General features: G+C 50.1%; 1 protein-coding gene across 2 annotated transcripts in view; it reads left to right on the top strand.

Moving 5' to 3' along the window:
• The first annotated feature begins 54 nt into the window (after positions 1-54).
• Adamts7 (ADAM metallopeptidase with thrombospondin type 1 motif 7) overlaps positions 55-26,092 on the top strand; it is a 38,390-nt gene continuing 12,352 nt past the window's right edge. The window contains exons 1-11 of one of the 2 annotated variants that reach the window (XM_035443866.1): positions 55-370; positions 8,140-8,498; positions 10,216-10,381; positions 10,846-11,015; positions 13,293-13,376; positions 13,653-13,777; positions 14,767-14,916; positions 16,087-16,233; positions 24,117-24,261; positions 24,831-24,923; positions 25,290-25,435. In XM_035443866.1, the coding sequence (XP_035299757.1) occupies positions 301-370; positions 8,140-8,498; positions 10,216-10,381; positions 10,846-11,015; positions 13,293-13,376; positions 13,653-13,777; positions 14,767-14,916; positions 16,087-16,233; positions 24,117-24,261; positions 24,831-24,923; positions 25,290-25,435 (1,655 nt within the window). In that variant the 5' untranslated portion in view covers positions 55-300. The remainder of the gene's footprint in view (positions 371-8,139; positions 8,499-10,215; positions 10,382-10,845; positions 11,016-13,292; positions 13,377-13,652; positions 13,778-14,766; positions 14,917-16,086; positions 16,234-24,116; positions 24,262-24,830; positions 24,924-25,289; positions 25,436-26,092) is intronic. The other variant, XM_027410962.2, reaches the window with a different exon arrangement.

Below are 26,092 nucleotides of genomic sequence, written 5' to 3' on the forward strand. Positions count from 1 at the left end.
CTCCGGGCGGGGCGGGGGTGGGCGCCCTGCTCCCCCTTCCTCCTCCTTCCTTTTCTTTCTTTCTCTGCTTCTCGCTCTCTTTCTTTGCCTCGGCAGCTGGCCGAGGGGGCGGTCCTTGCAGTCTTTGTTGCCGGAGGAGCGAGTGCAGCTGCCCGCCGGCTAGACTCGGGACCTGGACCTTACTTAAGAGCTGCTTGCGGCCAGGCATGTCCTGAGTCGGACCCGGGCCCCGGCTGGGACGCAAACGCGACAGACGAAGGCGTGCGCTAGGGGTCGTCCGGCGGCCACCCGACTCTGGCCATGCACGGTGGTACGAGTCTCTTCTTGATCCTGTGCGCTCTGGCGTCCAACGTCCCGGGACCTGCATCAGGTGGGTGGCTGAGCCTCTGGGACCCGCCTGACCCTGCCACTCTCCCCGCATCCTCAGTCGCACCCCGTGCGGAACGGGCTCCTCCTAGGGTTAGGAACAGGCCGGGGTCGGGTAGGCAGATGAGCGAAGCTGTACCCACCGGGAGCCATCCCTCAGTCCTCGGCTCAGTTGGCGTCCAGGACTTTCTTACTGGAGTGAGCTTGCACTCTTCGGGCTCCTGCTTCCCAGCCGCTGGTGCAGCGATGCGCGCATCTCTCCGGAGAGAGCGCTCCTCTGACGGGGCTGGACGGATCCTGAGGGACTCTGCTTCTCACCCTCTCCTTTGGGTGACTCTCTTGGAAAGCAAGCTGGCCAGGACGCTGTCGGGGACCGCGCCAGGTCGCAGGTCTACTGGGGTGCGCTGCCGCGCCTCCCAGCTTGGCGGCGCGGGGGGTCCTGGTCCCCACCGACTTTGCATTTCCTGCCTTCCCCTCCCCCTCCCTCCAAGTGTTGAAGGCACAGGGAGGAGAATGGGGAGCCGGAGCTTCTTCCTCCGCCCTGGGTTAACTCTCCCAGCCCCGCCCGGCCTGCCGGCCGGCCTCCGACGAGCCTCTGGCGAGCGTCCAGGCTCTTGTTTGGCTGCGACCTGTGTTGCAGCGTGCTTCTGGAGAGTCCGGAGCAGCCGGCTTGGGCATATGCGAGCCAGGGATGTGGGAGACCCCAGGCTTTGTGCTTAGGAAGCTCCAGGTGGGCTGGGGGCTGGTCAGGTATAGGGAATGTATGGGCAGGTGAGGGATTCAAAGGTATTGCCAGGGTGGCTGGACTGGAGGAAAGGATGAACTATGGGTGGGTTGGACCAATATGGAGCGGGCAGGAGTGACCTCGAGGAAAATCTGCCCTGGGCGAGTTTGGGCTACTTGCCTTCCTCGTGAAGGTACTGGAGGGGTGGGCCCGAATGTCAGGAACATTTAAACTGCTGGGAGGAATGGCTGGGGAGAGCAGGGTTTTAGCACTGATTTAACAGTCACCTTCAGGAAGGGAGGTGTGGTGTGTGTGTGTGTATAAAAATATTTAGTGAGTACCTACTAGGTCTCAGCCTTACTCATTCTTACTTCTCTCCATCTCTTATTAAACCTGCAAGGAAGTGACCCATACAGAAACCTATGAGGTCGATGAGGAAGCAGGTTCAAAGACTCGTGAACTTTGGTGAGGGCAGTGGAAAGAGAGAGCAGAAACAGGCCCTGTGCCTGGGCTCTTGGGAAGTGTGTGTGTGGTCAGGGAGAGGTGCGCCTTTTAGGATTTTTATGAGGGCCAAGATACTGAAGGTCAGTTGCTTATTGCTGGGCACTAACTGCCATGTAATGGTCATTATCTTTATTACTCTTCTAGACAGACTCCATAGGATTTTGTGCGGCTTTGATGAGTTCTGCTATCTGGACTTGTTGCCTGGAGTAAGGGCAGGCAGCCACCCTCCCTTCAATAATCTGGGGACACCACCAAGGCAGAGCGTCTCTGGAATAGAGTATGGGGTCCTCCTGTTTCTACTCTCAGGATTTCTGACTCATAGGCTGTGGACTCCTTTGTCTTTTTCTAAGGACTCTTGGACTCTTGCCACTGAATGGTATCTCAAAGAGCATGTCCTAGGCTCCCCCCCCCCCCCCCCCCCCCCCCCCCCGGACTCCGGGGTTGCCAGGCCCAGTCATGACTGCCCCATTCCCTCTGCATTGCTGTGGGAGCCCTGTGTATTTGTGCTGCAGTGATACAGGTCATTTGAAGGGCTGGATCATAATTTAGGTTCTTGATAGGGAGGTGAGGGCTAGAACAAGGTTGGCATTTCTCTGGCAGAATCTCTGAAGTGAGAGTTGTCACCCTACAGTTATATGAAGAGTCTTTGTCATGGGAATGTGTGTGGTATGGCAGGTACTCAGGACCCTTCTGTCCTGGTGGAACACTTGGCCACTGGCACCCTGCCGGCTGGTGTCTGCTGCCATTCTAAGGGAAACTCAGCTCTGATGCTCTGCTCCTGCGTAGGTCCATGTTGGTGAATGTTATTTGAACCTGGGATTATTCTTTACTGCCACTAGGTGCTGATGGTTTCAGCCACCAAAGTCTTCCTGGGTCTTCCGGTAGGCATTACTGAGAACTGCTTATCTTTTGAGATGCTTTAAGGCTGGGGAGATGGCTCAGTTCATAAGGTGGATGTTGAGCAAGCCTGAGGACCTGAGGTTTTCAGTGGGCTGTCTCTGACAAAGTTCTCTTCATCGATGCCAATTCTAGTCCAAGCAAGGGGCATCACTTTCCCTTGCTTGGATGTTCTCTATACTGTGCCAGGGTGTGTGTGTGTGGGGAGGGAGCTGTGGATGCCTTGTGCCAACCTCTCTATTTTGAGGATATGGCAGTTTTGTTTTTTTTTTTTTTTTTTTTTTTTTTTTTTTTTTGTATTTCCCTGAACTTTGGAACACCAAATGATCCCAAACAGTAGCTGAGGGTACTGTGAACCCAGCATTTCATAACAGAAACAAGCAAACAAGGCTGGTGGAGAGACGTATTTGTTTAGACACAATGGATTCTTGGCTCGTTTATTACCTTTCCCAATTTGGATAGAGATGAAGTTTTTTACTGAGTGAAAGAAAATACACACACGATGCTAACAGGTAACCTATCTATACTCAGCCTCAGTGTTGGGAACAGTAGTAAGTAGCAGGGACAGAGACAGATGGGGAACTCAGGTCCTCTAAAGAGGACTTACTGCTTTCCTTTAGCCCACTTTTGACAGGTGGGAATTTAGGTCTCATGTGTGTAGATGACTTCAAGGAAGGCTGGGGATTGAAATTTTTATGTAAAGATTGTATAATCTTCAACACTGGAAATTGACTTTTTTTTTTCACTATTTGTGTCAATAAGTATAAACAGGCCTGCAGTTTATGGTTAAGGGTAGTCTCAAATACCCTTATTAGGATGCAAAGGTAGTAAGCATGCTAGCTCCTGAGGGGACCCAGCCAGAACCCCTGGAAAGGTATGATTACACAGCATATGCATCTTGGGACCATAGAGCCCAAGAGCTTCAGAATAGCAGTCTGTGGACTAGGTACTAGGTGGCTGGAGCTTTTCAAAGCTCCATAAATACTGCTGATGGTCAGTTAGCCAAGTTCACTCCCAGTGGGAGATTTCCACACTTCCTCAAAGTCCAGTTCCCTGGGGCTCTTTGGGGGGTGGCGGAGGGGAGGTATGAAGCTTCCTCATCCTCTTTCTTGGAGATGCTGATTCAGTGAGTGGGATGGGGCCTGGGAATTTGTTTTTAAGAAAGTCTTGTCCAGGAAGTCTGGGAACTCTTGGCACTTACCACCCCCCTGAAGTTCATTGATTGGAAAGACTTGGCCAGAGCTACGCAGCCATCCTTCCCAGCTCATTCGTCCCATGACTCTCAGAGAAGGCGCTGGCTCGAAGGGCAGCCGTCTGCAGAGGGCAATGTCTTGAGCAGAGGCACACCACTGGCATGTGAGGAGCACCCTGCATGAGTTCTGGCAGTAGATGGAGGGAGGATTTGTAACATGGCCATAGTCGAGCCTCTGAGTAGGTGTCGCCTCCCAACTTGGCAGGTAGCAGCAAAGAGAGCTGAGGATATATCTGCAGGACATTTGAACCAGAATATTTCTGTGGACCTGAGGGGTCACTGCTAGGAACAGCCAGATATCTAAGGAGTAGCACCTGGACTGGATGAGACCTCAGTGAATCAGAACAGTAACTTTCCTAGCTGTGCCTGGAGTCCAGGAACTTCAGAGAGGGGAAAGGCTGGAGGACAAGAGCAGAAGACCCAGAGCACCAATGTAGGCAGGTGTGCACAAGAGGTTTTGAGAGTCTTAAATAACCCAGTCTGGACTCAAGCTCCATATGCAGCTAGGAATGTCCTAGATTTCTGATCCTCGGTTCTTCCCCTTCCTGAATTCTGGGCTCTGTATGCCACCATGACAAACGTCTGGCAAAGTTGGAGATTGCACTCCGGGCTTTATATGTATGCTACTCATCACTCTACCATCCAAGCCATATCAGCCCTCTGAGATTTCTTTTGAAGTTATGTACTTCTCAGAAATTTACCTAATCAGATTTCTTCATATAGACGATGGGGAATAGACCTCTGAGAGTATAGAGTGACGTTACTGAAGAGAAGGAAGTCTCAGTTCTCTCACGCTCAGTGTGTGACTTTAGCCCACTTTACTGCTCTGATCTCTTGTTTTCTTTCTTACCTGGAAAGTAGTCTGGCATACAAAAATAAGGTGAGTCAGACTAGAGTCTTCAGTCCAAGGGACCACAAATCCCAGGAAGTTATGAACCTGGATTGGAAAATATTATACCTACAGCTTTTATAACCTCAAGCAATATTTAGCATTTTCTTTACTTATGAATATGGCTAACACATTTAATTTATGGAGTGAATATTTAATTACGAATGTTGCTAGTGGATTTCAATATTAGCACATGTATGTGAAGGCCAAAGGACAGCAGTCAGCTTTAGGAATGCCATTCACCTCCATTGAGACAGTGATTGACATTTGCCTGGAGCTTGCCAATTTAGCTAAGATGATGGCTGGCAAGACCCAGGGATCCTCCTGTCTCTACCTCTCCAGTGTTGGGATTACAAGCGTGCATCACCAGGCCTGGGTTTTTTTATGTGGGTTCTGGGGATTGAACTCATGTTTGCAGGGCAAGCACTTTACTGACTGAGCTATCTTTCTCAGCTCCACAATAGGTTAGCTTCACAGTCTAGATTCATGCCTTTAATCCCAGTACTCCGGAGGCAGACACAGTAGATCTCTGTGAATTCTAGGCCAGCCTTGTCTGCAGAGTGAGTTCCAGAACAGCCAGGGCTGTTACACAGAGAAACCCTATCTTGAAAAACAAGATGAACAACAACAAAAGAGTTATTTTATGTTGTGTATATTAAGTGTATGTACGTGTACTACATGTGGTTAGGAGTCTGAGGGGCCTAGAAGAGGGTGTTGGATCCCCTGGAATTGGAGTCACAGGTGGTTGTGAGCTGCTATGTGGGTACTGAGAACTGAATTCAAATCCTCTGTAACAGCGGTATATACTCTTAACTGTGGAGACTTCTCTCCAGCCCTACAAATACTTTTGTCTCACTGGTGCAGATGCTTTGAAATAAACCTTGATGCTCATTGATGCTTCAAAATGACCTTAGTTGCTAACACTGCTGTTTGACCTTGCTTAACAAACCAATGAATGACCATGCAATTCTGCACTCCACTTTCAAGGTTATTTTTATATAGTGGACTTTCTTGGTCTTTCTTCTATCTTGTATGTTTACAATTTTTTTTTTTTTCTGAGAAGGGATGCCTGGGAACCAACCAACCCAACAAACTATATGAAGAATCCTTTTCCTTTCTGGGCGATACAAGAGTGATAGAGAGAGTGATCTTCAACCCTGAGGGCTTGAGCTGAGGGAGGTCTTGGGGCATTCTGCAGCTCAGGAGCCCTTCCTTTACATGGACTCTTTCCAAGGGAGAGGAAGTCAAGGATGTTCCACCGAGACAGCAGTAAAAAGGCATCAGAGAGCCCCATCTGGGTGGTCCTCCAACCATCCCAGGAGGCCAACAGACACTTGCATATCCCACAGGCATCTGAGGACACATTTTCTAATCTACAACAATGACGAGGCTAATAACATTCCTAACAATGTCTGCTGAGTCCAGCGGGCCAGGCATTGCTGTGGGTAGGGTGGCTCAGTACATTCTCAAAAGAGCCCCTGACACGTAAGTCCTGTTGTTATTCTGGTCTACACATTCATTCAACACATATCCCCTAAAAAACAATCAACCAAGTTCCACTTGAAAAAATTCTTCAGCAAACAATAGAAAGATTCTTTCCTAGAAGTGACGACATTGGAAGGAGAGAGAAAACAAAGGGACTTATAGTAATAATAATAAAAAAAGTTAAGCGATGGGGTGTATCATTACTGTTTGCAGGCAACATCATTACACTGGGGCAATATAAGGCAGGGAAGCAGGACAGAGAAAGCTGGTGAGTCACATTATTAAAGTAAAATGGCCAAGAGAGGCCTCTCAGAGAGCTGTTTGAGTGAGGGCTTGAAGGAGGATGCCATGCATGAACCATGTCAGAAACAGACACAACACAAGAGGTGGCATCAAGTTTCTTGGCTGTAATTCACTGAGTATTCCCTATGTCACTTGGTGTTACTCGTGGTCATCAGTATCAGCCTTGAGTGTCAGTTTGGAAGGGATCTTATGTCCCTGACAGAAAAAACTTCTTGAACTGAAGCCCCAGGACACATGACGGTCCCTCTCCATGGCGCTTTTCATAGACATGATCTACCTGGTGGTCAGTGTGCCTGCTACGTCTCAATCTTGGGGCTCCTTTAAAGTTTAAAGTGAGAAGGTTCCACCTGGTCTGATAAGCTCCTAGGTCTGGTGTCTCTGGCATTGTTTTGGTATAGTCACATGTTTCTTTCTTTATTGGCACAAATAAGTTAGTTATCAGTTAGTCCTCAAGATGCCCTGGCGATGGCAATTGTTCACTTGTATAAACGGGGTAGAGTCATTCTCTCTTGACACTGGTACTCAGAATGGTGTGACTCTTGGAGAAGACTGTTGGACTGACTGAAGACCAGGTTTGGCTTGAAAGCTGATGTTCTGACAACATAGTACTTCAGTACAGAGGTGAAGGAAGACAGAGGGAAGGCCATTCAGACACAGGGAACAATGCCAAATCCTGAGGTGGGGACACATCTGGCCTGCTGAGGGACAGTAAGAGGCTGGAGGCTCCAGTAGAGGGAAGAAAGGAGCAGTTGGAGATGAGATTGGAGAGGTCTCCTTGCTGGGGCCTGATGTACCACTCCTGTAACATTATGTTATGGTCTGAGTGAGATGGGAGTTGCTGCAGTACTGTGAGCACAGTAAGATCACGAGCCCTTCCGGTTGCCATGCTGAAAATGAGTTGACAGAGGGCTCCTGAGGTGTAAGCAGGGTGAGAGATGGGTTAAGAAGTTACTGTAGGAAGCTGAGTAGTGGTGGCGCATGCCTTTAATCCCAGCACTTGGGGGGTGGGGGTGGGGGTGGGGGTGGGAGACAGAGGCAGGAGGGTCTCTGTGAGTTCAAGACCAGCCTGGTCTACAGAGTGAGTGCCAGTATAGCCAGAACTGTTACACAGAAAAATTTTGTCTCAAACAACAAAACAAAACAAAACACAAAAAAACCCTAACAATTGTAGGCATTCAGATGGAGAAACTGAGGCATGGAGGGATGAGACAGCTGGTAAAAAGCATGGGAGGGGTTTGGTTTTGCTCTTCTGAGATAGGGCGTGTTATGTGGTGGGGACTGCACTCCTACTTCCTATGTGGTTTCAGTCTCCTGAAACTTCTCAGTGCTGGGATTACAAGCCTGCCTCACCAGGCCTAGCCATAGTAGAGATTTAAGTCTAGGCATTCTGACCTTAGCTGTCATTCCTCAGCCACCCCCTTCTCAAGTTCCTGGTGGTCATTAGTACAGTGGTTCTCAGTCTGTGGTTTACAACACCTTTGGGGTCGGACAACCTTTTCACAGGCGTTGCCTAAGACCATTGAAAAACAGATATTTACATCGTTCTGATTTATAACAGTAGCAAAATTACAGTTATGAGGCAGCAATGAAATAGTTTTATGGTTGGGGATCACCACCACATGAGGACCTGTATTCGAGGGTTGCAGCGTTAGGAAGGCTGAGGACCACCTCTCTAGATCTTTGAGTCTGCCTTGGACTGAATGCTGCTTTCTCTTGCAGGTCTTGAAACCGAGGGCCGGTCGGCTTTGGACATCGTGCACCCTGTGCGAGTGGACGCTGGAGGCTCCTTCCTGTCCTATGAGCTATGGCCACCACGGGTGCTGCACAAGCGAGATGTGTCTGCCACCCAGGCCTCATCCGCTTTCTACCAGCTGCAGTACCAAGGGCGGGAGCTGCTCTTCAACTTGACCACCAACCCCTATCTCCTGGCACCCGGCTTTGTGAGTGAGATCAGACGTCGCAGCAGCCTAGGCCAAATGCACATCCGAACCCATGTCCCCACCTGCCATTTGCTTGGTGATGTGCAGGACCCAGAGCTGGAAGGTGGATTTGCAGCCATCAGTGCCTGTGATGGCCTAGTGAGTTCTCTGGGATGCATGCGGTGTGTGTGTGTGGGGGGGGGGCAGGTGGGGCTGGGGTTGGTGTGACATTGACTTTGCCTGGTGGCTTTGGTCAATATACCTTTTCTCTGCCAGCTACTGTGTTCATGAAGGAAACAGTAATGACAGTGCAGACCTCCTTGTTCTGAAGGACAGAAAGTTGGAAAGTTTTATGTGAGCCAGATTCCTGTTGGCCTTGGTCTCTATCAAGGCTTGGACCCAATTCTTGAATTTCTGAAAATGTCCTGGGTAGGATAGAAGCTGCTGCGCCAGAGATTCCCCCCCCCCCCACACACACATGGAAGAGAGCTTGCAGATGCCAAGTAAGCAGTTGGCTGCTTACTTCTCTGAGATATCAGTTATGACTTATTCTTTGCAGAGTCACTTAGGTGCCCCTTGCCTTTAGCCTTGTAGCCCAGATCAGAGGTCCCCTGAAGTTCCTCTCTCCCTGCCTTCGTCAGCCTCTAAGACAGTTCTGCCACTGCCTGCAGTCATAATTGCTAGTGGGGTTCCACTACCAAGGGCTAAAGCAGCTTCTGCTCCAGGCAGCCTTCTGCTCTCTGCAACTTCAAGCACCCTAGGGTGTACAGCAGGAACAGGAGTGTGTACACCACCATCCACTGCTTTTAAAAGTTTCTCAGCCAAAATGGCTCAGGTGGAAACTATGGGCCCAGCAACAAGCAGCATGCACTGTGAGCTGCTAGGCATGAGAGAGCTGTCTGTGCAGTAACCTATTCTGGGTTTGGAGCCCAGGCCTGCTTCTCAGGTGCATGCAGCTCCTCTCATTGAGCCTGCATGGCGGCTGAGCAGAGATCTCCTTCCCATTCTAAAGACTAAGAAGCAGGCTTCAAGAAGACCTTGCTTGGGGTCACCAGTCATTTAGGGATTTTGGAGGCTGATTCAAAACCCCATCTGTAGTCCCTAAAGCAGATGCACTTTTAGTACTCTGGGCTTCTTGACTCTGTGTGGCCCAGGGGATCTAATTGGTGCTACTGGGAAAGTTTAAAGGAGGTGACACCTTCTTCTCTGTTGGAGCCTCAGGCTTGCTCCAGAGCTGGTGCACTGCATCGGTGCTTCCCATGACCCTCTATTCTCTGAACTCTATGCCAGGCAGATGTGCCCAAAGCACTCTTGCCAGCTTGACTTCTCTGACCAGCTATGGACCCAAGAAGCAGGATGTCTTGGTGGTCATGGCAACTGGGTGGCTTGGGTATGACAGAGCTGCCTTTGGAGAGATTCATTGCCTCAGGGAAACTGGAGAGGTCAATGGGAAGCAATGACCAGCTGGGAAGGGACATAGTGGCTGGAGAAGACTGGCTGGCAAAGGAGATGAAAACATCCTGAGGGCCTGGCTATGGGCCACCCATAGGAGGGCTGTCTGGGACTGTAAAATGTCATCTTGTTAGATTCCAGTGCAGACCTCTTTCTCCCTCCTAATGGTGGTGGGGCAGAATCCCTGGAGATATTTCAAGAGGCTTGTAGTAAAGGCCAGAGCTTTGCTTTGAAGCCTTTGGCTGTATAGAATGGCAAGGAAAGAATTAGCATTAGGCCAGCAGGAGGGAGCCACCCTATCTGGCTGTGGTGGGCTCAGATTGGGGAGGTGGGGCTTGGCTGGGTAGTGTGCCAGCCTCTGGAATTTGTGGAAAGGTAGCCAAGTAGCAGGCCTCCTCCTGTGACCCTGGTGTATTTTCCGCAGAGAGGTGTGTTCCAGCTCTCCAATGAGGACTACTTCATTGAGCCTCTCCATGGAGTTCCAGCTCAGGCTGGACATGCCCAGCCCCACGTGGTATACAAGCACCAAGTCCCTGAGCAGCGGGCCCAGCAGGATGGCTCAAGGGCTCCAGACACCTGTGGGGTGCAAGGTATGTACCTCCCTATGGAGTTGTGGCTAGGGATGACTTGGAGACACATGTCCTTCCTAGGAGCCTCTCTCAATACCCTCATGCCCAGCTTCCTTGGACTAGAGAGACACGACATTCAAACAGTCATACCACCATAGCTTCTGACGTCTCATTCATCTGTGGCATGGGCTTGACAGTTCCCCTGGACTATCCCTCCTGCTGTTACTCATCTCCTTTGCCCATGTTGACACCCATCTTCCTTTGCTCTCCCTACAAATTGCTATGGTGTCTCTGACTCCCATCAAACATTCTTCCTCAGGTGGCTGGGCTGTCCGTAGCCAGTTCCAGCAGGGATACTGGTGAGGAGCCTCCTCCCCGTCTTTCTCGCTTCTACTCTAGACTAACCAACCTGTGTTATTGGGGGGCCCTACAGCTTAGAACCTGGGAGATCTCACCCACTCCATCTATTCCATCATTGTCCCCAGAGCTGGAGCACAGGCGAGAGCGTTGGGAACAGCGGCAGCAGAGGCGGAGGCAGCAGCGATCAGTCAGCAAAGAGAAGTGGGTGGAGACCCTGGTGGTGGCTGATGCCAAGATGGTGGAATACCACGGGCAACCACAAGTAGAGAGCTATGTACTGACGATCATGAACATGGTGAGGTTGCTACAGTTGCTACAAGGGGGATAGGGATGGCATAGGAGGGGACATTGAAATGGGACACAAAGGGAGATATGAGTGGCTGATCCTCCCACCCCATGCTGACTGTAGAGCCAGGGCCTCCTTCCCTGATCCCTCCTTGGGGGCAGGTAGGACCTGCAGGCCAGAGGGCTGATCCTTTTGGCTTCCCAGGAGACTAGATCTCTATATGGCTCTGCCAGTCCCCAAGGCCAGGGCTCACTTGCTGTCACTTTAGAGAAAGTGTCTCTGAGGTCAGCTAGTATGTATGGCTGTGAAGCCAGGGCTCAAAAGAAGGGGCTGCAGCCATGACTGATGTCCACCTGCCAACATCACAGCCCCACTGTGTGTGAGTCCTTGAGAGCGAGTGTAGTTCTTTTTTTTTTTTTTTTTTTTTTTTTTTTAATTTTTCGAGACAGGGTTTCTCTGTGGTTTTGGAGGTTGTCCTGGGAACTAGCTCTTGTAGACCAGGCTGGTCTTGGAACTCACAGAAATCCATCTGCCTCTGCCTCCCGAGTGCTGGAATTAAAGGCGTGCACCACCACCGCCCAGTGCAAGTGTAGTTCTGAGGTAGCCTTTCCTGGCTTGGATACCATCATTGGCTCCCTGCTCTTTAAGGAACCAAAGGCCACTGAGGCATTCTGCTTCAGGGGCCTCGTTCAAGCCTCTTTGCTGAACCTGGTCTGCACAGGGAGGTGACCACTAAAGTCTAGGCTGTAGGGGCAGTTGCTGGATAACAGGGTTTGGCCTATGGACAAGTGAGGAAGGGCAGGTAGGGTTCTCAGCCTTGACGTCCTGTTCTTCCCAGTGTCACTTCTTACAGGCTTGGCTTGAAAGAGGCAGTAACTTAGCAGGAACCCCCTGCAGTTAGCAGGGGAGTCTCTTGGGTGTCAAGACTTATGCTCAGTGAGACCTACCCAGGCTTAGGAGACTTCCATGACATCCCTTGGGTGACCAAGGGTCAGGCATTTTGCTTCAGGGCTCAGCATGTTCTTTTGGGAAGAGGCGGGCTTGGCTTTCACATTCTTCTGGTGGTTAAGGGGCTGACATGCAACCTGAATATGGGGTGATGGTAACCCCAAGTATCACTTTATCCTCATCATTTCTGACCTCAAGGGGCCATCTGCCCTCAACATTGCCCCCTTTCCCTTAGAGAATAATGTCTAGGGCCTAAGAGATAGCCCGGTTGGCAAAGTGCTTTCAATCCCCAAAACCCACACAAAAAAGCCAGAGAAGGTGAGATGGGTAGATCCCCAGGGCCCACTAGCTAGCCAGCCTAGCCTAACCAGCAAGCTTCAGGTTAAAGAAGAAACTGTCTAAAACCTGGTGGGGGCTGGAGAGAGAGAGAGTTTAGCAGATAAAAGCACTTGCCTAGAAATCCTGGGCATCTGAGTTTGATCTCCAGAACCCATGGTGGAGGGAAAGAATGGATAGACCCCTAGAGTTGGCCTCTGACCTCCCCACATGTGCATGCCTTGTGAGTGTCCACATACACATTGCATATAGGCAGGCTACTAGGTCAAATTGGACAAACAAGATGGCTTCTAAGGCATGATACCCAAAGTTGACCTCTGACCTCCACACACATGCACAACCCTCCCAAGTCTCTTTTCCCATTTAGATACTATTTTTCTTTAGGTATTGTTAGAATGCACAACCAAACGGCAGGTCCCCTGGGGACCTGACAATTGACCTGGCCTCCTCTTTTCTGTGGGGTTTTTTTCAAGGGGCTGGTGGCTATTGCCATTTGGTTCTCTGCATCCTGGTACACTTTTTATCTTTAGAGGAAGCCCTGACACACAGGGACATACCACATACCTGCCCTCATCACTCCAGAGTGACCACCCTCAGAAAGGACGGGAAGCAGAATGGTGGGGGCTCCATGTTGGCACCTGTCCCCACCTTGGCTCTCAGGATGCATTTCTATCTATTCTTTGGGAAGGTTGGTCCTGGTTTCCCCAGGACAGAAAGAGTCAGAGCCTGATGTTAAGCAGCTGACATTCAGAGCTCTGGGCCACTGTGTGTGTGTGTGTGTGTGTGTGTGTGCAGGATTTGCAAGCAGATTTCAAACTATTGCTCAGAACAGGCCAGAGGCCTTAGGAAGCCACCTGGAAGGATTCTGTGTGTGGGGGCGGTGTGAGTGCAGGCACAGTGCATATACATCCATGGAAATGTGAGCAGCTGGGGCGGGCACTGGGTTCCATATCCTGTATCCCCTGTATCCTCACCTATCCCCTCTCGCACCCTCTTGGATAGGTGGCTGGACTGTTTCACGACCCCAGCATTGGGAACCCCATTCATATCACCGTTGTGCGTCTTATCCTGCTGGAAGATGAGGAGGTGAGAAGTCATATGGTCCTAAGCTGGAGCTTTCCTGGCCTGTGCCTCGAGTATCCTACGTGGAAGGACAAGCATAGGCTTTGGGCTTGGCAGTATCCTCTGACACTTGTGGCCATTGAGGCACTTTCTGTCAGGTCACAGACAGAGGGGTTGAGGTTCCAGGACCTGGTTGCTCTGCCCCTTAGATTTCTGACTCCTGTCTTAGTGTGGAGGCAAATTGGGCTTGCCCCTCAGAGCTCAGTATGAGGCATGAGCCACTACTCTTTCTGTCCCCAGGAGGACTTAAAGATCACACACCATGCGGACAACACTCTGAGGAGCTTCTGCAAGTGGCAGAGGAACATCAACACGAAGGGGGATGCTCATCCCCAGCACCATGACACCGCCATCCTGCTCACCAGGTACCGCACCAGGAAGGGTGAGAGGGCCTTAGAATTGAGCGATCTCATGTTATTGTCATAAGCAATATGGAGACGCCCTGCAGCCGCCCAAGATCCCCATCGTAATGTCTCGCCCAGTGAAGTTTAGATAACACAAGTAAGACGTGGACAGAGGTGCAATCCAAAGCTGTGTGCAGGACTCACCGGTTCTGTGTGTGTGTGTGTGTGTGTGTGTGTGTGTGTGTGTGTGTGTGTGTGTGAATGCTGTGTGGTATATGTGTTTATGCTGTATGTATTGGTCTATATATGTATATGTGATGTGTGTGAAGTATGTGTGGTGTGTATGGTATATTGAGAGTGTGTGTGCAGTGTTGTGCTATTCGGTTGTGTAGGTTGGTGGCCAGGAGTCTGTTTACAGAGCACTGGCTTTCAAAGTTACTCTCATGCTGCTTGTTTTCCCTCTCATCTATGTTCTGGGACTCTAGTTTATTTTTTCCAACTTTTAAAACTTACATTTATTTGTGTGTGTGTGTGTGTGTGTGTGTGTGTGTGTGTGAGCGCGCGCGTGCGAGTGCGCTTGCCCGTGTGCACATACATGCCATAGCACATTTGTGGAACTCAGAGGACAACTTGCAGACATTGTTTCTTGCCTTCCGTTATGTAGATTCCAGGGATCTAACTCAGGACATCAGGCTGGCCACAAGTGTCTTTACCCTTTGAGCTATCTCTTTGGTTCAGAGTCTGTGTTTCACCAGGAGTTATCTTCTCTCTACTGGGGTGTGGTGGCTGGAATGGTACCAATATTCTTTGAACATCCCTTTTCTGAGGTCCCACTATTGTGGGAAGATTGTATGTGAGCAAAGGCACCTGTTTCTCAAATGACCACATGTGGGTCCGATGTCAGAGTGATGAGAATGGCACCCTTGCTTTGTGATATGGGGTGGCCCAGGTTGCTCCCTGTCCCCTTGGCATTGGACTAAGCCTGCCTGTGACCACTTCTTTCTTTGCAGGAAAGATTTGTGTGCAGCCATGAACCACCCCTGTGAAACCCTGGGCCTGTCTCATGTTGCTGGCATGTGCCACCCTCAACTCAGCTGCAGTGTCAGTGAGGACACTGGCATGCCACTGGCCTTCACTGTAGCCCACGAGCTAGGACACAGGTAAGTCACCTGCCCTCACTGCCAGTTAGGAACTCAACAAACACTACCTTTCCACTCTTGGCCACCAGCCAGGAAGGATCATGGGTCACAAAACCCCAGGGAATAATACTGAGATGGCACTCCCAATGACAAAGCCCCAGCACTGTCGCTGTTTTCCTCAGCAAGACTGCCCTCCTGTAAGCAGGAGAGAGGCCCGTGGGAGCATGACTGAGACCCATCTGCAGCGTGTCATGTGAGAGCAGAGGGGAATGGCCAGTCAGTGCATGGAGCCTTGGCCAATCCCTTTACTGCCCTCAGTGTTGGCATCTTTGACTCTTGTCACTCTACTTCCATTCCTGCCTACTCTGTGACCCTGGGCAAGTGCCATGTCCTTTCTGGGCCTCTGTGTGCTCCCCATAGACAGAGGGTACTGGATGTGGTAATGTCACCTCTGTTTGTGGCTCCAGGGTAAAGTGGCCTATGCCCTTTGCCACCTGTGACAGGGTTGGCTAGCTGGTGAATTGGCTTCATGGCAGGTTCCCAGAGAGTTCTATGGGCCAGAGGATTTGGGCTGAGTGACAGCCATGACTGTGCTGGTGGCCCCAGTCATTCTGTGTCCTGGCTATGTTACTCCAGCTAGTTCCTTGGCCTCTCTGAGGCTTTCTGGGTTAAGTGATGAGGGTTAAGTGAGTTTAGTAGCTGGTATGGTCCCTGGTTCATAGCTGGTGCTCAGGAACTTTTTCTTGAGTTCTTCCTAAGGGTGGTCTCTTGAGACCTTCCTGGAAAGTGGTCGCTCAGACCTCCTAACTCAAGTTCACAGCCTGAAGTCATCTTGGGACCAGTGAGGATGTAAGGTTACAATAGACTCCCAGCCGTGCCTCCTGGATTGCCATTCTTGGCTAGCTCTGGAGGCAAGGATGGGGCTCTGAGGGTCTCAAAACATGTTCATTTCAGGCTCAGCCTGGTCTGTGTAGATGGGAAACCCAGGGAATACCTCTGTCACCCCCATATTGTGTCTTAAAGAAGAAACAGGCTAGGGAGGGTGTGTGGCTTTCTCTAGGCCACACAGCCATTAAGGTGACAGAGAAAGCCCTGGGAATTGGGGACTGTACAACTTACAGGCCTCTATGGGAAGGAGGCCTGGTGGCCTCCTGCTGCTCACCTGCCCCTGGGGCCTGTGCTCTCACGCAGTTTTGGCATTCAGCATGACGGCACCGGCAATGACTGTGAGTCCATTGGGAAACGGCCTTTCATCATGTCTCCACAGCTCCTGTACGATGGAGGCATTCCGCTCACCTGGTCCCGCTGTAGCCGCGAGTACATCACCAGGTTCCTCGAGTAAGTCTTTCCCCAGGCCTGCTGGCCAGGCCCTGACTCTGTGGTCATTGTCCCATGGCGGGTATGCAGTGGGGCACCTGGTAGATGTGGGACCTCAAAGGTCATCTTGCACAGTGCACCTGCGCTGTATCTTGGAGGATGGGCAGGAGCTCGTGGGGGCCCAGCTAGGAGAAGTGTCGGGCACCAGGGCAGGGAGGTGAGCCTGCTGCAGACAGGGAAGGCTATTACTTTATGGAGTCAGGAAGATACTGGCAGCCAAGGCTGGCAAGGAGTGATACTGGAGGATGGGTGGCCAACTTCCTAGCCCAGTGACACCAGGCAAAGAGGAGCAAAAATAGAAAGCTTCTTCCTTTGATCTCTTACTTTGCTGAGCTATTTTGTATTCCTGTTTAATATTCTAAATAAGAAAAAGGTTTAAATCTAAATTATTTTTTCGCTTATTTATTTATTGGGGTGCATATGTGTGGAGGTCAGAGGACAACTTGTGGGCATGGGTTTTATAGTTTCATCATGCGTGTTCTGAGGTTCTAGCTCAGGTTGTCAGACAAGTGTCTTTACCTGCTGAGCCAGCTTACCAGCTCTAAATTCTTTTCCCCCTTCTCTTCCTCCTCTTAAAGTTAAGATCTCCTCTCTCTCTCTCTCTCTCTCTCTCTCTCTCTCTCTCTCTCTCTCTCTCTCTCTCTCTCCAGGATTTCCCTGTGTAGCTCTGGCTGTCCTGGAACCCAGGCTGGCCTTGAACTCACCGAGATCTGTCTGCCTCTGCCTTCTGAGTTCTGGGATTAAAGGCATGAGCTACTACCACCCAGCTCACACTCTCTCTTTTTAAAAATTATCAGTGTGTGTGTGTGTGTGTGTGTGTGTGTGTGTGTATGCACCACAGTACATGTATGGAGGTCAGAGGACAACTGTGTGTAGTCACTTCTCTCCTTGCACCTTTATGTGAGTTCTAGGCATCAAATTTAGGGTGCTAAGCTTACGTGGCAAACCACTTAACCTGCTGAGCCACCTCACTGGGCTCTCAACCAAGTATTAAAACAAGATGGAAATATCTTAAAGAAAAATGTAATTATTTTATATGTATAAGGGTTTATCTGCATGTATAACTTTAAAATTTTTTTTTATTCATTTTACATACTAACTACAGTTCCTCTCTCTTCCCCCCCAGCCCCCCCATCCATTACCCAGAAAGGCTAAGGCCTCCCATTCAGAGTCAACAAAGCCAACAAAGCCTGGCACATTAAGTTGAGGCAGGATCAAGCACACACCCCCCCACCCCCCCATGCATCAAGGATGAGCAAGGTATCCCATCATATGGCATGGGCTTCAAAGAGCCAGCTCACTGCATGTATATCTTTATCACATGTGGCCCGGTGTCTATGGAGGTCAGAAGGCATTGGAGCCCCTGGGACTGGAGTTGCAGATGGTGTGAGTTGCCATGTGTGTGTGTGCACAAGGAATTGAACCTAGGTCCTCTGGAAGAGCAATCAGTGCTCTTAACCACAAAGCCATTTGTCTAGCCCCCATATAACAAGTTTTTTTTTGATTTTCCTGGTTTTCTTTCCTCTTTTAAGCCTTCCACATCTAACCATGCTGCTTTCTAGAATGTGGCTTTTCAGAAGCTTATCCCTGTCACATAATTTATTATTTTCATTCTTTTTCCAGATCTGTAACCTCCCCACCTGTCTTAGTTAGGGTTTCTATTGCTGTGATGAAACACCATGACCAAAAAGCAAGTTGGGGAAGAAAGGGTTTATTTGGCTTACACTTCCACATTGCTGTTCATCACTAAAGAAGTTAGGACAGGAACTCATACAGGGCAGGAACTCGGAGGTAGGAGCTGAAGCAGAGACCATGGAGGAGAGCTGCTTAATGGCCTGCTCTCCCCTCCCCCGCTCGCTCAGCTTGCTTTCTTTAAGAACTCAGGACACCAACCTAGGGATAACACCGACCACCATGGGCTGGGCCCTCCCCCATTGATCACTAATTGAGAAATGGCGTTCATGGAGGCATTTCCTCACTTAAGGCTCCTTCCTCTCTGATGATTTTAGCTTGTGTAAAGTTGACCCCCCCAAAAGCACCCAGCTTCTCCATAGACTGGATATTTTCCTAGGCTTTCCCTAAAGCTGTTGTAGAGAGGCTTCCTGTTTCCTGGGGTCCATGCTACTTTCTGAGGGATTATCTTTTGTTGTTGTTTTGATGGAGCATACTCTCAAGAATCTTTCCAAAGTGGGCACATAGAGGTAAGGTGTCTGTCTGAACATGTCTTTATTCTACATTAACATAAGCTTGATAGTGTGATTTGGTACCCAGTCACCCTTGGAATGTGGAAGGCATTTTTTCCATTATCTACCAATTTCCAACATAGCTGTTGGGACACCCCATACCATTCCTAACTGATGTCTCTGAGTGTGACCTTTTAAATAGTCTGGAAGCCTTTAGGAATCTGTTTCTTCTTTAATGGCAACTTTAAAATTCATAACTATGTGCCTTAGTCTCTTTTTATTTTGGGGACATTCATTGAGCTGTCTTCAACTAGAAACCCATGTTTTTCAGTTATTGGAGATGTTCTTGTATTATTTATTTCTGATAATCTATTTTTTTTCTTTCTGGAACCCTTATAATATTGATCCGTTCTTGCCTTAATTTTTAGGCTTTTTAAAAAATCTTTTCAGAGAGGTGTTCTTTGTCTTTCATAACTTCTTCTGTTAAAGGTTTTGTTTGTTTAGAAGTAACTATCTCATGTAGCCCAAGCTAGCCTCTAACTTGGTATCTAGCCAAGGTTAACTTTGAACTTCTGATGCTCCTGCCTTCATCCACTAAGTGCTGGTATTATACATGTGTGTTCCCACCATTGGCACGGTTAAAATTTTGACACTTTGTTTATTGTACTTTTTATTTCCTTAGCTTTAATAATCTCTAAATACTAGTTTTTACGTTGTCTTACTTCGTAACTGCATTGTCTGTTCTTTCTGAGGTTCAGATTTACATGAATTTATGAAATCTTTTTCTTTCCTCCTCCTCTTCTTATTTTTTTAGAGACAGGGTTTTGTATTCAGATTTTTCTGTGGGTCACTAGCTCATAAATAATGTCACAGGGACTTATTATTAAGTATGAAAGCTTGGCCTTAGCTTAGGCTTGTCCCCACTAGCTCTTGTAACTTAAGTTAACCTGCTTTTATTAATCTACGTTTTACATATGGCCTTTTACCTTTCTTTTATTCTGCGTGTCTGACTTCCCACATCTCCATGGTGTTTCCTGCCCACCTTGATTCATCTCCTCTTTCTTCCTTTCTCTTTCTGGAAGTCCTGCCTATATCTCCTGTCTAGCTATTGGATATTCAGCTTTTTATTACACCAATCACAGCAACACATCTTCACACAGTGTACAAATATCCCATAACAGGGTTTCGCTCTGTAGCCTTGGCTGTCCTGAAACTCGTTCAGTACTAGGCTGTCATTGAACTCAGAGATCCTCCGGCCTATACCTCCTGAGTGCCGGGATTAAAGGCTTGCACCACCACTGCCTGGCTTGAAATCGAGACCAGGCTGGCCTCGAACTCACAGAGATCCCCTGCCTCTGCCTCCCGAGTGCTGGGATTAAAATGTTTTTTTTTGCTTCTTAAGATTGATTTTATTTGTATTTCTGTGTCTCTGTATACGAACATGTGAGTACAGTACCCACAGAGAGGGCATTGGATTCCCTGACACTAGAGTTAGAAGCTGCTCTGAGCCAGGTGGGATTCTGGGAACCAAATGCTGGTCTTCTGCAAGAGCAGTAAGTGCTTTTAATTAATGATCCATCTCTCCAGGGTTTGGTTTATTCTTTCTGAATGTATTTTTTTTCCGCTTTAAAGATTTTTCTTAAAATGTGTTGGTATGTTTTGTATAGAGAAGGAGAAAAAGCTGCCTACTGGGAGATCTATAGCTTTGGCTGTAACTTTCTGAGTCACCGATGATGAGCTGATTAGGATTCAGCATTTTTTTCTTTTGGGGGGGGTCATCCTTAAATGCCAGAAACTGAGGTCATGTTTCTGAGTGACTTGGAATACTCAGACAAGGCTCTAGTCTCCTGAGAGCATATCACATCTGTCTGCTGGCATCTGATAAGGCAGAGCTTCCTGGTGTCTCAGTCTTCACTGTGCAAAGTATTAGTGGCTCTTTCTCCGTAGATTCCTCTGCTGTGGGCCTTTACCTGTGACTGGCATTCCTAGGCCAGATCCTCCTGGGTCTTTTTTCTCCTGGGCAGGGTGATGACAATCACCTGGTCACACAGGGTTGGAATGGAAACCTTCAAATTAACTGTGTCCTCAGCTCTACTGGCTTCCAGATAGCTAAGGGTCCTTGTGCTCCTGACTCCTGTGTCTTCTAGGGTTCCATTTCTCCTCACAGGCTTTGGCTCTCAGCTTCTGTCACTTTACCAAGTCAGCTACTGATCGACCGTCTGCTTTGCAGCTTCCAGAAATGCCATTGACATCGTTCACTTGCTGTCATCACGTCCCTCTTACCCTCTGCCCGGGTGGAGTTATGCTTTGTTTATGCCTCAAATGTCTATGTAGGAGAGCTTCAGCAGAGAGCAGAGGAGACAGGCCTGCTTGCTCAGTGTGTTGTGGTTCTCTGGAAGCCCACTTTCTATGACAGTAGGCTGGTGCATGCCCAAGGGCCCCTAGGCTGGTGAGATCATGCACACAGGTCTCCCCTGGAAGAGGGATTTGGGTGAGGGATGACAACTGGAAACTGAAGAGTTCAGTTTGGTGGTTAAAATTTGGACTCTGGCCCAGTCTCCTTGTGTTGGCAGATGAGTTACACGAGCCCTTAAAGCCTCCAAAAATGGGGATCATGATGGACAAGCTCAGTGTTTGCTGTGCGGATTAACCAAGAAAGCAAGAGGCACACTTAGCACAGTGCCTACCACGTAGTACACGGCTATGGTTGCTATTACTCTTTCTATAGTTACCAAGTGGTTGACCTGTGGATTTGAACCAGAGAAGCAGCCTGGGTTGGGGAGGAGGTGAACTTCCCCCAAAGAGGGGCAGAGGAGGAGATTTCTTGGGAAATCAGAAGAGTGGGTACCCTGAAACACCCACAGGGCTTGTTCCCAGCTGCCCCACCCACAGTGCCACCCAGCACCCTGGCTCAGGGACAGACAGCTGAACAGGCAAGTCTCTGTGTTCTTTTAGCTGCTGGAATGTATGAGAGCCTTGGCTGGGGGCCTGGGCTCAGGGTAGGAGGAGAGGCAGAGTGCCTGAGCCTGAGGTCTGTGTTGCAGATGGAAATGGAACCCACCACCTGAGGGTGCTTGGGAGGGAGAGTCACCCACTGGGAACACTTCTGTGCTCCATCTGTGAGTGAATAAGCAAGGTGTGCAAAGTCCAGGAGAAGGGAAAGCAGAGGAACCCTCCTCAACAGGCAGAGAGGCTGCTCCATCTCCTACCCACTAGCTCCTTCCTGAAGTGTGACAGGAGACGTTTCAGCCCAAATAGGGTGGGGATCTGAACAAATGGGTGCTGAATGGGCTGTGCAGCGGTCTTTCCACGGATTGGGGAACTTTCAGCATCATGTACAGACCACCCACTATCCCTATATATAGCCACGCCCCTCAGTTCCCAGTGACTATCTGTTTCCTGAGCCAGTAGACTGAGACATGGCTTCCCCTTGCTGGGTTCACAGGCACACTTGTAACAGGCCAAGGTCACACACAGAACCTGTCTGCAGGCCCTCACCCATGCAAAGATGAAGGCACAATAACTCCAAGTGATGAGGGCATCGTAGCTGTCCTGGGTGTGTGTGGGGTGTAGGAAGGTGTAGAGGGACAAAGACCTCTCTTGGAGTCAGGGACACACTCTGAGGGCTTTTAGAGCTGACACTGAAGCTGGGTAGAAGAGGTAGCTGGGCATATGGGAAGCCTGGCAGAGGTAGAATCTAGGGAAACTGACAGGGGTGGTTGTGGGGTGAAGGGGCGACTGCAGCTAGTCTAAGACAGCCTACCTGAAGAACCCCAGGAGTCTGGGCTGAGAAGTGCTTAGGTATGGTGGAGAGGTTGCAGAATCCACGAGCCTCTCCTGTTCAAGCCAGGGAGACCCTGCTCATGCCTTTTCTCAAAGTCAGGGTTTTACAGAGTGGGAGGCAGGCCTGGGGGAATGTGGGGTTCTTCATCTTAAATCCAATCATCTCATCTTCAAAAATCTCCTGTGTAGTGATTCTTCGACCAGAAACTAGGGCCAAGGAGGGAAACTGGCACACAGGTAGTCGACAGCGCTTCCCAATATCGAGGTGACAGTAAGGCTTCCTCCTGGAGTCATTGCCTGTCTACTGTGACCCTATGTGGGGTGGCCTGGCCCTGCCATAATTAGCACAAGGAGGAACCCCGAGGGGATGGCTGATGGGTGTGGGGATCTTGGTGTATGAGGAGCTTGGCGGAGAGCCAGCCAGAGGAAGGAAAGGCTGGTCTCGACTTTTCCTAAGCAGACACTGTTCTGGGTACTTCTATAACTTGGAGCCAGCCTCTGACACGTGACAGTGAGAAGGTCCAGGGAGGGTGGGTGGTAGCCTAGGGTCATACAACATCCACAGAAGAGGGGAAGGCCAGCTTCTAGTTGCTTCTTTGACTTCCCAAGCAGACACTATTGTGGGTACCTCTACAGTTTGGGATTGGCCACTTAAACGTGAGGATGTGATGGTTCAGAGAGGGTCAGAGGTAAACTGAGGCTATATAACAGCCAATTAGAGAGGTAGGTCGCCATCTCTCTATCTGTCCAGCATCAAGCCCATAGGTGCCCCACCCTTAGCAAGTTGGCACAATGTCACAAGGAACTATGTCCCCTCTCCCTCCCTCTGCCAGATTCCATCCCCCCTCCCCCCCCGCCAGGCTTCTCTCTCTTCCTGCTCCAACCAGATCCATGTTTATCCTGGCTCCCTGGCCTGGCACCTTCTGTCCTCAAGTCTACCTGGCTTGTACTCATCTCCCATTGACTGGACCTGTGTCCCCACTGATCCTGCCTCCTATTATTTCCAACTAAATCCTTTCTGTTTAGTGACCTAGTTGCCTATCTTTGTGGCTCAATTCACTTTAGGCTCTGGGCCCTGGACCCTCCTCCCATCCCTGAAAGACCAAAACGAGCCCTAGAGGGCGGGCAGCATGGTCTTACCCTCCTGCTTCGAGACAACCTCATAGAACATTCACAATTAATCAAGGCAGAAGTGGTTGCATGGGACTTGGGATGCCCCTCCCAGAACCCTGTGGACTCCCTGTCCCCGGCCTGCTAGTGGTGCTGTGTGGCCACCTTTCTGGCCAGTACATCAGAAGAACATGGGCTGTACCTGCTCATACTGGTCCATTCTCTTATCATTGCCCTGGAATGCTGGCTAGAGGAAGGCAGGAAGGAATGGGGAGTAAGGAGCAGGGGGCAGGCCCTCAGGTCAGAGTGGGAGGTTGCTGGGCAGCTGTTCCCCTAGAGGCCTTTTGTTTTATCAGCTGTGGTGTGATGGTTTCCAGAGCCTGGACCAATCCAGCCCGGCCCCGGGGTCCCAGCAGGGGTAGAGGCTGAAGGAGCTAAAAGCATAACCACTTGAGAGCTTGGTTGATTTGACCTTTGGAAGAAGGGTGCCAGAGTGTCTGTGGAGGGACAGTGGCTTGTGCCAAGGCCTGCAATAGGAGTGGGGTATTTGTTAGCTGGCTGGAGCTCCAGGCAGCTGAGAGAGGTCTACAGGGCTGCCTTGCTAGGCCGGGGGTCACATGACCCGCTGGCCAGATGGAAGAGTGTCATTTTCCTACTATTTGCATAAGTCCCACCTGCTCTTCTCTTCCACCCATGCCTCTCTCATGGGTCTCAAGCTGCACTCTTGCCCTGGGACCTCACTTTACCCTCCCATCCTATTTTCTGCAGCCGTGGATGGGGCCTGTGCTTGGATGACTCTCCAGCCAAGAATGTCATTGGCTTCCCCTCGGTGCTGCCCGGTGTCCTGTATGATGTGAACCACCAGTGTCGCCTTCAGTATGGGGCTTACTCAGTCTTCTGTGAGGACATGGACGTGAGTGTGGGAGGCACAGGCAGTGGCCCTCACCAGCCTGAGAATGACAGGCTCTGAGAAACTCTGCCTGGCTTGGGTTGGACTCTCAAGGGACACAGTGATACCAAATGTGACCTGTGGCAGAGGCCTGGGTTTGGGTGGCCACAGGCCTGGGTCTGGATTCTCTATCAACCTGTAGGGGACTTTGGACAAGTCCTTAGCCTTCTGGATTTGGCTTAGAAGAGTAAAAAAAAAAAAATTATCTATCCTGTAGGGTTCCACAGAGGGTCTTGTAAAGGCATGACAAAAGCTTTTACCTTGGGTATTTCAGGAGATGTAGTTGGGGGCTGGAAGAGGTGTCCAGCTGGAGACAGCTCTCAGCACCAACCCAGCCTGGAGGGCAGCCCCTCCCAAGGGCCCCATGATATCATGCTGTTGAGGGGAGAAGTAGACAGAGAGCCCTCACACTTTCACACTCACATAGTATACTGTCCCTATGGAAAGTTGTCGAGGGGTTCTTGGGGGACAATAGGGACAGATTGCATGGTATCACTGGGGAGAGTGAGGATAATGTACATGCCTCTTTGCAGAATGTCTGCCACACACTGTGGTGTTCTGTGGGGACCACCTGTCATTCCAAGCTAGATGCAGCTGTGGACGGCACAAGCTGTGGGAAGAACAAGGTAGGTGGGAAACCTCAATCCTGGCTGAATATGGGGTGGGGGAGGCTGCCTTTCTTCTGACCACACCTAGCCAGACTTCCCTGGGGTCAACTTTAGCTTATCATCTTGTGCTGTTCTAAATTGACCCTCAGCTTTCGATGTCCCAAATTGGCCATCACTAAATGGGGGTATGATTCTCACCCCCAGCTTATCTTATTACTCATTCATCTTCACCACGGTGTCTGGGGTGCTGGCGACCATAAAGGCTATCATACACCTTCCTTCCTCTTGTCATTTGAAACTGCCTTGCCCACTTTGTTCTCCCTGGGGTGAGGATGACTGACAGGCATTGGGGTTGGGTTGCTCTGCCTCCATCTGTCTCAGTAGTGGTGTCTCAATGGAGAGTGCGTCCCTGAGGGCTTCCAGCCCGAGGCGGTGGACGGTGGCTGGTCCGGCTGGAGTGCCTGGTCTGTCTGCTCGAGGAGCTGTGGCGTGGGTGTACGGAGTGCTGAACGACAGTGTACACAGCCTGTGTGAGTGTGGGGCCCAGGCTGGGATCAAGGACCTGAACGGAGCCAGCTGATTGCAGAGACTACCTCTGTTCCAGCATTCGGCTCTCGGAAGTATCCCTAGAATGGCCAAGCCCAGTGTCTAAGTCACCACGGGCCACTTCTAGAGAGCCTTTCCCCAGAGCTGGCATCATTGCAGAGAGGGGAGTGCTCTCCGAGAGCCTGGGGAGAAGCTCCAAAGACCTTGCAACAAAGGCAGTGGTGCAGGGAGGGAGCAGAGGTGACTGCTTAGAATCTGGGCCCTGGAATGCTCAGGGTTCGGGTCCTCCGCCCACACACAAGGGCATTCCTTCTCATCTGGACCTCAGTGTGCTCGACTCTGGGGTGCTAGCAGAGCCCTCCTAGTTAAGTTGCCATTGACTAAAGTCAGGCAGCATGGATAAGGCATTGAACCCTCCCAGTGCTGTGGAAAATGCCCAGCACAAGCTACTTCAGGCATCCCAGGAGACTGGGAGAACTGGGAAGCACTGGGGGATGGCTGTGGCCTGGAGTGAGCTTTCTCATCTTAAGGGGGCTATGGAGGCTCAATGAGACAGGGGCTGTCTGGTCCCCTTGGACAGATTTCTTTGCTTGGCTACCAAGGGGGTGGAATCCACTGCCAGTTCCATCTCAGGGTTGGTT

Source organism: Cricetulus griseus, chromosome 4 (genome assembly GCF_003668045.3).
Source record: "Cricetulus griseus strain 17A/GY chromosome 4, alternate assembly CriGri-PICRH-1.0, whole genome shotgun sequence".
Lineage (NCBI taxonomy): Eukaryota > Metazoa > Chordata > Mammalia > Rodentia > Cricetidae > Cricetulus > Cricetulus griseus.